Genomic DNA, 13,660 nt, shown 5'->3' on the forward strand with positions numbered 1-13,660 from the left:
GCAATGAAACAGATAACAATATAACTTAGACTAGAAATTAATATTGTTGGAGTTACTGTTTTCAGAAGGACATTTCAGTGAATTTATTCCAATACAAGAGAGAGAGAGAGAGAGAGTTTGTGTTAAGAAGCGAAAGCACATCAATGAACCACAAATGCTATGCCACATAGTTATTTAAATCGTTAGGACCTATTTAAGCACAAGGCTGTACAACTGTCTCTCTGTGTTGAGCCCACCGTAGGGATCGAAGCCCAAATTTTACTGTTGTAAGGACTCAAAAGTAACGCTTAGCCACCGGGTGAAACTATTATTATTAAACTAGATACACACCAAGATACAACCATTTCATTGAAACGACAGTACAGAGCTGGATTATAATCTTTTCATGTTAGGCATATCCAGTCTATTATTATTAAATTATATACACACCAAGATACAACCATTTCATTGAAACGACAGTACAGAGCTGGATTATAATCTTTTCATGTTACACATATCCATTCTCAAATTTATAGTCATTTGCGATAAGAAAACTGAAACCCAGTTTTTCAAAGCTTTTGACAGTAGTGTTGTTATTTCGTAGTCTAACATTTGAATGTATTTATAAATTAATAAATGTACAAAATACTATAGTTTCTTAGAATTTGTTTAATATAACTGTTTGAGCAATATCAGTATTTCTCGTGCGTTAAGAAACCATTCAACTAGTAATTCAGTTTTAATATTTTAACGTTACGTTCTTTGTCGTGAAAAGCCATTAAGGCTAGAACAATTTCAATATAAGATTTAGAAGATTAGGTATTGAAATGGTTTGTAATTTAAGATGCTTGACTTTAGAGTTTTTTGTGTTTTTTTTTTCAAAGCTACAATGCAAAATTGTATGTCATCTAGATACGTGCTTATTATATAGTGACTTGAATAAGTATGTATCGATATATCTAAACATACACTATATAATAAGCATGACTTGAATAAGTATGTATCGATATATCTAAACATACACTATATAATAAGCACGACTTGAACAAGTATGTATCGATATATCTAAACATACACTATATAATAAGCACGACTTGAACAAGTATGTATCGATATATCTAAACATACACTATATAATAAGCACGACTTGAACAAGTATGTATTGCATTCTGTACGTAGCGCGGCTTCACTGCAATATTTGTACACTCCACACAATATTTCATTTTGATGTATTGCAGTGAAATATTTGTCATTTGGGGCTACGTTTGTTCTGCGTGTGATTATGAATTTGGATCACCTCGTATTTCTCTAACTGCGTTCAGATAACTTCTGATACACAATATTATACTTTTTAGTACGTAGAAACCTTCAGACATCACTTACAGCTTCTGTACAATAAGTATACCCTCTTTTTCTGTACACTAAACAGTTTATATACGTCTGCTGAACATGTTCGTGTATGCAGTTATGTCATACAGCAAATAAGTACGTCTTTTAGACAAAAAACAATATGATTCTACAGATGAACATCAGACAACATTAATAATGAATTAGTTTAAAACATACTGGACTATTAATACGTTTAGTGTTTTGCAAAACTACAAACATTTCAGAATAACTTTTGTAAAACAGCATACAAGCGTAAGCACGCGAGTTTATGAAAGTTCAAGTAAACAAATGTGAAACTCCCAAAGTACAACAGATTCTTGTGTCGATTTCAAAGTAAAGTTCATGTCTAATGTTCAAATCGATCAAGGTTTAACTTATATAGGGATTTTTGTACTACAAACTGTGTCCAATAAGTATTTGTTTGTTTGTAATTAAGCACAAAGCTACACAATGGGCTATCTGTGCCCAGCCCAAAACGGGTATCGAAACCCGTTTTCTAGCGTTGTAACTCCGAAGACATACCGCTGTGCCACTGGGGGAGGGACGTGTCCAATAAGTAACTAGAGGTACACTTAGTAGAGCGCATACCTCCGCGACACAGCGTTGATCATATTCGAACAAAATACGAAAATCTGTCCGTATGTCTGTCGTTATCAACGCACAAGGACCATTTTCGATAGGACAATGAGGAATAACATTCTATACATGTTCACCAAGTTTCATCAAAATTCAATCATTTTTGACTGAGTTATAGGGCAAAAATTTTGTGAAAAATCGGTCCCCATGTTAAGAAGTAGGGATTTTTTGGATTTTCGTGATCTTATTGTGACCTTGACCCTCCAAAAACCAATAAATTCTAAGTTGGGCCATAATACAACTGTATACCAACTTTCATCCAAATTCATTAAGCAGTTTTCGAGAAATCTTGCTGACAAACAAACACACACACACACACACAATGGGGTGAAAACATAGCCTCCGTCCATTTTCTGTGGCGGAAGTAATTACTACCCTGATCAATACAAATTCATTGTTGTACAAGATTTATTTTATACAAGAAATTATTTACTAAAACTGCATTCAAAAGATAATTAGTATCATGTTCGATACAAATTATAGGAAATATTTTCTTTTTTTCACAACAATATGCATCGGAGACGTAGAGTAGGACTTTGTTCTTTAAAAGCACAATTTAGATTTAACAAAATACAATCTTGTTTCATACGAAATATATTGGTGACAGAAAAGTAAGTCTTATTCTCAGATAAAAATGTAAATATCTTCTCTTACACAGAAAGTTAAATCTTGGAAATACCACACGTTTCAGTGTAGTAGTAATATAAAAACCGCACGTTTCAGGGTAGTAGTAATATAAAAACCGCACGTTTCAGGGTAGTAGTAATATAAAAACCGCACGTTTCAGGGTAGTAGTAATACAAAAACCACACGTTTCAGGGTAGTAGTAATACAAAAACCACACGTTTCAGTGTAGTAGTAATATAAAAACCACACGTTTCAGTGTAGTAGTAATACAGAAACCATGTAATTATCCTTAGAGTGTTGTGTGTCACAGTGTTAAATGTCAATAATGTGGAGAGAGGCCAATGTCAAACTCCAAGGGATAATCTGCCTATACATTTGATTTAACATAAAATTCCAAATAATGTATATCATCGACCATTTTTATTGCATTAGTTCTACAATATAAATAAGTAAACATACGTGTTACACTCGGTTCACTGTGGCGGTTGTCCAATATTAAACCCATTTGGCAAGCAGACGCCGTTTAATATCGGTCTATCGACTTTACTGTATGCCTAATACAACACGTTTAGAAAAATAAGACCTTTTGTAAAAAACAATTACGTGGATATTTATACTTTTAGATTGCTCTATGTCTTTGTTCGTTAAATAGTGTTGCCGACTGGAGTTTATTGTGGCTCAACGGTAAGCGTAGGAATGTATAGCGCTATAATTCAAGGTTCAATCCCCACAGTGGGCACAGCTCAAATAATCCATTATGCAGCTTTGTGCTTAACAAGAAATGAACAAAGAAAAATATTTCTAAGCACCTTGAATATTGTTACTATTTTATTCTGAATAAAATTGTAATGCAGTCGTCACGTTACTTATTGAATTTGATATTTTAAACGTGAATGACACCTTAAAGGAGCCAAATTAAAAGACATCTAGGGTTCAAAAATTTTTTTTTCCTAATTTTCAACTATTAAGCAGCAAGTTAACAACACTTGCCACAACATTTGTTTGTCTGGGTTTTACATTCACATTTATAACACATCCACAGTTGAAAGTGCGTAGCACGTTTAACAGCATATTGGCTCGAACATCGACCATACGATTCACAACCTACCACGCTAACCGCTATTAAACGCATGGATATACACGATTTATTAAATGAACATTTCTTAGTTAATTTGACAGATTATTTGTTATCTTGAAAATTGATGATATATATATATGTAGCGCCTATACCACTCCCGTGTCTGTTGTATCCCAGCCAGAATGATGAACCCTGGTATTATGCGAAAGGCCTAGTCGACACTGGAAATAACAGATTTAGTGTGGTGGACATATTATAACATTTTCTTCTTTGCTTTTACTCGTGAGTTCTTAGAATTAAACACCCACGTTTTTATAGGTTATTTATGATATAGAATAAATATCATGATATGTACGTTATATTACTGTTTTAAATAGCTGTTAGCCTTTAGTAATTGTTTTTATTTTTCGTGTAGGTTTTCAATCCTCCTCGGTCTCAGTCTGTCAGGGAGTTATCAGGTAATTTTGTTCTTTGAACGATTTCTTGTCTTAAAGGTGTTGATCAATGTGAGAAAAAATATGGGCATAAAATTTTGTACTAGAAATACATCATGTTAAAATTAAATGTATATACAAGATCAGAGGTTTCCCTACCGCCGGTCCACAGGAAGATTCAGTCGTCCACAAATGGGTGAATTTTAAAATATAACTCCTGAATTATATTGTTGTACAATGTAATATAAAAGTACATTAACCAGTTAATATTGTACGAAGTGGTTTGTGAAACTTCACTCTTCAGATGGAGAAAGGTTTGGAACCACTGCGTTCAAAGTAGTTATTCTAATACCCTCCTCTTAGATGTGTTTTATGTTATCACTTCTGAAAACTTGATGTTAACACTCTAGCTAATAGTTAGTCTAGTTTCCAAAGAAGAAATCAAAGAGAAAACAGTGTGAATTTAACCCGATTCATGTTATTAAACGGGATAGAGACTTTTAGAATGAAGTTATTATAATAATATTCTTTGTTTCCAGAATAATTCTAACTAATGTATACTTTCCTGGTTGATTATAGTGTAATGTTTCAATTCAATGAAATTATATTTCAACGTTAACTGCCTTGCTACAATATACGGTAGTTTTAATGTCGGATTTCTTAAAATTATGCTATGAATCTTTATCGACATTTTTAGTATCAGAAAGACACGTGTCATTTTGGTCTACTTCTTTTCGAATTAAACAACCTTTACTAAAATTATAAAGAATAGTGACTGTTTAAGAGTTATTTTTTTTTATTAATGAAGTCATTGTCTCACAATAATAATAAATAAATAAAGGCGTCATAAAATTGTTTAAACTTAATAGTAGGAGGAATAATAATAATAATAATTTATTTGGCTGGAAAAACATTTGTTTTCAATCATTTTACGTTATTGTTTTTCAACACTGAATTACCGATCATTTTGGCTCAGTGCTTCAATGTGTTTCAATGTGCTTGATAGGTTTTAACTGCACTGATTGTATGAAAATTTCATCCATCGTCGAAACTTTTGTTTTTGTTGTTGTTCTTTTCAGTATTTCGTTAGACAACCGTGCATCAGTCTAGTTCTCTCAAAGATTAAGTACGTTACTATGATGTTTTTCACTTGCAGGAAACGGCTGATAAATGATTTTTAATCACCCACTTTAGGCAATTAATTATTATAATTATATATTGAAAATTAAAAGTTGGTTCGTCTAGTGGAAATAGATTTTTCTGTTCGTAGGGTCTTAAGCGTTTATGTTTCACCTGCTTTGCGGGTCACTGAAAAAATAAATCGACTCGTAATTTACTAGAGTTTTAGCTAGATAGATACAAAAACGAGATGTTCTCCCCGTTTTATAGTGCTCAACAGGGTGACTTAAGATAAAACAAAACACGTACTGTCACATGTATCTCACACTGTAGAGTTTTCCCACTCCAGACAGCTGTATCATATAACAAAATCTGCTATCTGCCACCTACGTTGTTGGTACGTTATTTTTGGAAATAACTTGTTGCTCAGTCCAGTGAAATCTATAATGTCAGTACCAGCTGCTGCACAAAGTCTTTAAAATTCTCCCCAGTTACCTTGGCTGTTACCAAGAGTCCATTCTGTTAAGTCAGTATATTGTTCGTCTCAACCTTTTACTTACTTACGTGAAACATGTTGATACTTTACTGCTGTGAAACATAACCTGAAAAAGGCGTTGTTGTTGGTCTTTTTAACAACTCATATTGCTCAGTTGCCGGCTTTTTATGTAGGAAATAGCCTTATCTGGAAGGGAGGCAGGGTCACTGAATTTATTTTACGTATTCAATTCATTAGGTGATTTAAGAGTAAAAAATAAAAACACAAAAAAATCGTTTTTTTTTTTGGAACAATGAAAAGTAAAATCTGTATTACTAGTTACAGTAACACAGTTACCATCATCAGGGCTAGTGTCCAAGATAACTATGTAACCGAAACTAGTAGGCTGTAACTAATATAACTAATAACAAAGACTCAATTTTCATTGTGGAAAAAAACGTCGGTTTTTCCGTTTTTTACTCTTAGAATATTAGCACAATTTGTCTGAAAAGAAATTATCTGTAGGTGTCTTCTTGGAGATAGTAATGTTGTTGATATGAGAACCACGGTCAACCAAGCTTATTTTTTTTTCTTCTTTTCTACCTGTTGATTATTCTTTACAAACTGAAGTACCCATCCTTTTTTGGGGTTATGAACTTTAAAAAAACGTGGGGGTAAATGTTATGATAAATAACACAAAATCCTAACTTTCACACACTGTATTTATAACATAACATATTATTACAGTATTCATTATTACTTCACCAAAACTTTGGTATAAGCTTTATGAACTCAATATGTATATACTTAAAACATGGTAAACACTGTGCGATGGTCATGGTGACTTTGTAGGAAGAGGTAACGGAAAAAGTAGTGGAGGTAGGGGTGCTTTCCGTTACCCTCTTTAAACGCCCAGCTCTCAATGTCCTTCTACAGTGTTTCACGTGATTAATTAATTGACGGTCATTTGTCGCAGAAGTGTATTATGATCCAAAGTTGAAAGGTAACGGATAAAAGTAGGAAGTGGGTATAACTCAAGAAACGGCTCTTCATATCAGCCTTATGGTGGTTGTTGGAGTAGAAACTTCAGCCGAATTTATGTGGTATTGCAAAAGTGGCGGCCATTCCTTTTATTGCATTCCTCCATAGAGAATGTTAGTGCACTCTCCGAGATATACAAGACGTTTGTGTCCCCCCCCCCCCACTGTATGTTGTTTCATAGAACATTTAATAAAGGTTTTTGTCCTATGGACGTGGCGTCATCTATATAATTGGGTGGAGGGGTTTGTGAACCCCCATTAAACATGTCCCTTGTTCCAAAGTATCATACCACAAAGTTTAGTTGAGATCGGCATAGGAGTAGTTAAAAAAGGGACAGGCAGACACACATATTTTTGATGCTGCCATCACCACTTTTGATTGTTGTACGTTAGGAACAGTTCGATACTGCCATTACCACTTTTGATTGTTGTACGTTAGGAACAGTTCGATACTGCCATTACCACTTTTGATTGTTGTACGTTAGGAACAGTTCGATACTGCCATTACTAAACAACTGTTTTGTTTTTTAAACTGAAAATGTATAGGCATGTATGAAGTAAAAACTGACACCAATGTTGCTACTAATTTCGGAAGATCTATTATTTTAAAAGTTATGGTTTAAACGCCGAAAGCGGACGAGAAAAAAAAATAGCATTTCGAATCTGTGTTTCGTTTCCCACAAATCATTGGCCAATAAGCTTTTCCTTCAATGTCAGAACTCATCAGATGAGCTGGACAATGAAAGACAAAAGATTCCGCGAAAAGTGATTTATATATTGAGTACAATACTCTAAAAGCTGTGTGTTAAAAGCCGAACACCGGTGAAATATTGGGTATCCAATAAAAACAAGTTAGGCTTGGCATGATCAGATGGTTTGGGCGCTTGACTCGCAATCTGAGGGTCGTGGGTTCGAATCCCCGTTAGCGTACATGCTCGCCTTTTCAGCTGTGGCGATCAATCCCACTATTCGTTGGTAAAAGAGTAGCCCAAGAGTTGGTGGTGGGTGGCGATGACTAGCTAAATTAGGGACGGCTAGCACAGATAGCCCTCTTGTAACTTTTAGCGAAATTGAACAACCAATAAAAACAAGTTAACTACTGATGTAGATGCGTTCCCCCCCTCCTCTTAATTTCACAGAATCGAGTCGTAATGAACAAATTGAGAGGAATGCGGAGGAAACAAACCATCTGCAGTTAACTTGATTTTATAACAGGATCTGTAATTTTAATCGATAAGTGTTACATGACAAAATGGTGACGTCTCGCCAGCACAGGTTTCGTGTTCTTCCCACAGAAGAAGTAAATTTGACTGAGTGCAGGTCTAGAAACGTGAATTACACAAATTAAAAGGTAATTATTGACTGACACGAAACCGGTAAAACTACGTGTTAGACATTTGGCAGATTTTTGCTTAACCATGAGAAAATGTCGTCTTTTGTACTTCTCTAGGATAGAAATGTAGAATCGTGATAAATGTGGAGAAACTAAAATATTATGGTACATATATATATTTAAACGTACTCTGACTTTAATGATTCAAAAACTTAAAAAGAATTCTTGTATGAGCATTAGCGTTTATATAAAAACATTCATTATATATAAATTGGTATAACTCGAGCAAAAGTATGAAAAATTCCTGTTCTATTGGACATTTATTCAAATTCTTTCACGAATCGAACCAGCGAAAAACGTTTGAACTAGCAAGCGTTTCGCATCGTGGTCTGCTACTTCTAAAACTAACTAGATTATGCTATATTTAACTTTCTCTTGCTTTCGTTGAATTGCAATAAAAAAAAATCTTTTAAATTTGAGTTCTTCGAATTTTAGTTTTTGGAAACAATATCCTCCCTATACGGAATGTATGACGTTTCACGGATTCCATTTTAAACCAATCAAAAGTCTTGCAGGTGTGTGGGCTGTACATGTATATTTACTATTGTGACATACAACATTTTTATTATAAAGCAATTCCATAGGTTTTTTGGCAAGAAGATTACCTCAATACTAACTCCACTGTTTTTTTTTTTTGTTGTTGTCGTTATTCAATAAGCTCTTAGTTCAAGGCTAAAGTACTCCCAGTAGTAAAAGTGTAGAGTGACACAGTTTTACCCTCTTGAAATAGTTTATATATGATATAGTTTTTCATTACGAAGTTTCTTTCATAACATCTGCTTTTTCCAAGATTTTTTTTTAAGTATCATAGCGAAAGGGGCCAAGGATACAGTTACACCTACTCATAAATATTTAACATCCAGAATCACCAAGTAAAAACTTGTGTGTGAAACATACACGTTGTCGAAACATTGTAGAACGTGGTCACGATAAAGTCAAACATCTGTTACTCCTTGCTTCTGGAGAATGTAGGCCTTCACGTGTTTGAGTGGAGAATGTTCGTAAATATGTTTACGCTACTTGCTATTGTCACTGTTTGTAGAAACGGAGTAATCCGTCATGACCGAAATAAAACCACTTGTACGATTTAATTAACGGTTCTTTTGCTATTTAGCGCAACAGTTTCATTTTGTAAATTGACTAGCGTATCTTTCAGTTGTCTATGTTTTTTTTTTAATTGTACATTACTAATTCATCTAAAAAAAATAATAGAAAACAGTATTCAATAATTAAATCGACTTGGATTGTTTTTACTTTAAAAGTTATGTATGTTTTCTATAACCATCTTGCGTTGGGTTACATTTGGCATATTTTGGCACCGGAAATAAAAAATGGCAACTTTCGTTAATGGTCTTGAATACACACAAGTTATGACTTACCTTTAATATCATTAATAAATAAATCGAAGCCAGTTTCTAAATTTTGGTATCGTATTAGTATTTGATTCTCTAGTGAAAGGACATGAGCAATAGGTAACAGAGTAAAACTTTTATGAAGTTTTAGCTTCAAAGGGATGAACCGTGTATTCATGCTATTGGAAAAGTACAGATTGTAGATTATCCTGGGTGAATTTTAAATAATGAAAAGCAGGCTCAGTAACTACCGGAAGACACCTAAAACGTTTTCTTTGTATTAATACAGTTACTGAGATTAAGGTAACTTGGAAAGTGAACTACTGTAAATACAGATTCGTCTTGTATTGATCCAATAATTCTCTGTAATAACATTAAGAAATTACTACGCGTTACCGAATTTCTTGTTTATAACGTGAAGATACAGTTCCCTCATTTCAACTAACAAACAAGGCTTAGCTCCTTAAGTATGCCTTTTGTAAAATGTAAAGAAATGTCGCGTTTGCAATGAAGGTTACAGAAACTAAGCACTTGCTTTATTTAGTTTAATGACGCATAATGCGTTTTCACGATTTAATTAAGTATTCTTGTTTTGTGTACGACTTTGAAAGCTTGAGTTGAATTTTATTTTTATCCCGTTGTCTACTTCTATTTCTCCTTAACTGTACCTGTGGTCCCAAGATCTGTCACATTGCTTGCTTGAGTTTGTGCAAAGGAACATGACGGCTTCCAGCTCGCGCTCATAACGTTTCCTAGACAAGTCGCAAGCTCGTGAGCGCGTCTGAATACTATTCGTGAAGATGCGCGTGCACCGTGAAAGTCTACAAACATTGTTCACGTTGGTATTTAAACTCAGCTAGTCGTGCGTACGGAAGCAGACAAGAAAAGACCGCCACGTGTACACGTGCAGGTCACTCACAGAATAATCCAACCACCATTTACCCCATGGTGTCTGAATGATTTGAAAGAAACAAAACAAAAACGAGTCACATTCGATCCTGAACAAGTAAGAGAACGATAAAAGAGAAAACGTCTAATTTCGCCTCCATGATTTTCTAGGATCCGAAGAGAGTTTTCAGGAGTCCCAAGGAAGAAATATATTACCGTGGAACTATTTACTTGAAATGTAAAACATAATATATTACTGTGGAACTATGTACTTGAAATGTAAAGCATAATATATTACTGTGGAACTATTTACTTGAAATGTAAAGCATAATATATTACTGTGGAACTATGTACTTGAAATGTAAAGCATAATATACTCAAGTTTCCGCGAAAGGAGTAACTTGTCTGAAGTAAGACAAAATATCCTTGTTAATTAAAATCTAGTTAATTAGAGATTTTCGCCGACATCACTTGGTTGCTTAAAGATCCGAGCACGTGTGTGTATATATCAAGTGTCAGGCTGACGAGTCTCTTGATGCACTTTCGGAGTGAAACACCATTTGTTACGTGAGACATGGAGGTTAGCATGGGCTAGTATCTTGGAGACAGTGTTATCTGTGGTCGAGTTATTAAATATTGAATTATGGGAGAAAAAAAAATAGCTGTTCCATCGTCCCTTAATTAATTATAGTACAAGTACTCCGACAAACACTCAACCCAATAACTAAACATGATTGAAACAGAACTAGGAGAGCCCCCCGACTCTCCTAGTCAAACGTCAACGTCTTGGATGGGCGAAACAATGACTACGTTGACTAACCGAAAGTTTGTTCGCAGTTTTAGCGAACGAGTGACTGGGAAAAGTCGTGGAAGGGCGGAGCGATTGTGGTCGTGGATTCGAAGGAACCGTCTTTCAGGTAAGGAAAAACTAGAAAAAGAAGCGTTGGGATTCTTTTGGTTAACTTTGGCCAAGTCTTTGCTCACTACTTAGTCATTTGTTTGTTTGGGCAATTAAATGATTGATTGTCTTTATCTGAACCATTTTCTTTAATCATTCACTGGTTATTTTTTTTTTTTTTTGCTTCTGTACAATTCTTAATTTCATTGTTTATTTATTTATTTATTCTTTTTTTTGTAATAATCTAAAAAAAAAAAAACCCCGGATAATGCTGGTTTTAATTACAATGGTAATTGCTATTTAGGCTAGCTGAGGGTACACCCGTTGAGAAAACAAAAACTGTATAAAGAGCAATGTTAGATAATGTGTTCCCCCTTCCTTCTTGGCCCGGTAAGACCAGTGGTTAGGGCGCTCGACTCGCAAACCATGTCCCACCAAACATGCTCACCCTTTCAGCCGTGGGGCGTTATAATGTGATGGTCAATCCCACTATTCGTTGGTAAAAGAGTAGCCCAAGAGTTGGTGGTGGGTGGTGATGACAAGATGCCTTCTTTTACTGCTAAATTAGGGACGGCTAGCGCAGATAGGCCTCGTGTAGCTTTGCGCAAAATTCAAACCAAACCCTTCTTTCTTTCGTTACTAAATCCCAATTGACCTCCTTAGATGCCAGTTGTATACCTTTCTTTGTGGAAGGTAATAATTAACAGACTCATGTAACTGATTAGGTTCATGTGCCTTTAAATTCATAGTTAAAAGTCTATAAGCCAAAGAAAAATGGAAATGTGCCCTATTTCAGGGTATTTTTTTTATTTTCTCTCTCTCTTTTCAAGCAAAAGCCCTAAAATAAAATAGCTCACCTACATCGTCGAATAGTTTCCAGTTACCATACCAAAATATTACGGTAATCGAGCCAGCCAATTTTGGATGATCCAAGCCAAAATTGTATTAAACATTATAAATGTGCCCTATTTCAGGGACGTTTTATCTCTTCTTGGGCAAAAATCCTAAAACAAAATAAATCATGTATATACTGTCGGACGGCTTTCGGTTACCATACAAAATACTATGGTAATCGAGCCAGTCAACTCTGCTAACACACACACATTGGATCATTCTTATAGTAAGAAGTACAACTGCTAACACACTTACTATGATGGTAGAACAACTACCACCACCATCAATAAAACGTTTCCTTGTTACATTATTATTAATAATCGAGTATTTTCACAGTAATAAAACTCCCCCCTCCTCCCCTCACATGCACACCTAGCTGGGATTGTCAAACTCGTTCAGTGGCGTGTTGTGGTTCCAACCAAGACTAAACTATCCTTTACTAATTCTCATTGTGGTAACGTAGCACAAGAAAAATAGCATGTTTTGGATTATAGAGAAAAATTCAGTCAATTCTAAAGCTAAACCAAACTTTTGTTCAACGTAATCGAGCAATCGCCAATTCGCAGTTAAAAGGCATATGTATATTCATGTATATTCATATGTGGCAAAACTGTGTATAGTCATAAATGTTTTAACGGTGATATAGTACTTAAAAATGAAAATATAACCTAAGCTACCAAAATGTAACAAGGAAACGTTTTATTGATGGTAGTGGTGGTGGTAGTTGTTCTACCATCATAGTAATAATGTAACAAGGAAACGTTTTATTGATGGTGGTGGTAGTTGTTCTACCATCAATAAAACTTTTCCTTGTGCTTAATAATAGTTGTTTTCCTACATATTGTTATATGTTGTTTGCCTATGTATTGTTTGCCTATGTATTGTTATATTAGCATAATGTGCTTCCTTACTCAAGTTGCTTTTTAGTAATCGTACTAAGTTATTTCTGCAGTCTGTAAATGCAACCATCCACAGCTTCTAAAAACAATGGCCTGGTGGTTAAGGCGTTTGACTCGCAATCGCACGGTTGCGGGTTCGAATCCTCGTCACCGAACATGCTTGCCCTTTCCGCCGTAGGAGCGTTATAATGTGACGATAAATACCACTATTCGTTGATAAAAGAGCTGCCCAAGAGTTGACGGTGGATGGTATTGACTAGCTGCCTTCCCTCTAGTCTTACACTGCTAAATTAGATTAGCGAGGGCTAGCGCAAATAGCCCTCATGTAGCCTTGCTCGAAATTCAAAACAAATCAAACCAATCTAAGAAACAAGTATTAAGAAATGAAAATAAGAAATTGGGATAATAAATAAGAGAGCTGAAAAGTCATCCAGTAAATTTACTAATGACCCATTCTCTCTCTCTCTCACTCTCTCACTCTCTCTCTCTCTCTCTCTCTCTCTCTCTCTCTCTCACTCTCTCACTCTCTCTCTCTCTCTCTATGTGTGTGTGTGTGTGT

General features: G+C 34.9%; 1 protein-coding gene across 1 annotated transcript in view; it reads left to right on the forward strand.

Annotated features, from left to right (window-relative positions):
* Positions 1-13,660, forward strand: part of LOC106465296 (rho GTPase-activating protein 7-like) — a 116,388-nt gene that overhangs the window by 34,905 nt on the left and 67,823 nt on the right. The window contains exon 4 of the mRNA XM_013925502.2: positions 4,125-4,167. Coding sequence (XP_013780956.2) covers positions 4,125-4,167 — 43 coding nt within the window. The remainder of the gene's footprint in view (positions 1-4,124; positions 4,168-13,660) is intronic.

Source organism: Limulus polyphemus, unplaced genomic scaffold (assembly GCF_000517525.1).
Source record: "Limulus polyphemus unplaced genomic scaffold, Limulus_polyphemus-2.1.2 Scaffold1898, whole genome shotgun sequence".
Classification (NCBI taxonomy): domain Eukaryota; kingdom Metazoa; phylum Arthropoda; class Merostomata; order Xiphosura; family Limulidae; genus Limulus; species Limulus polyphemus.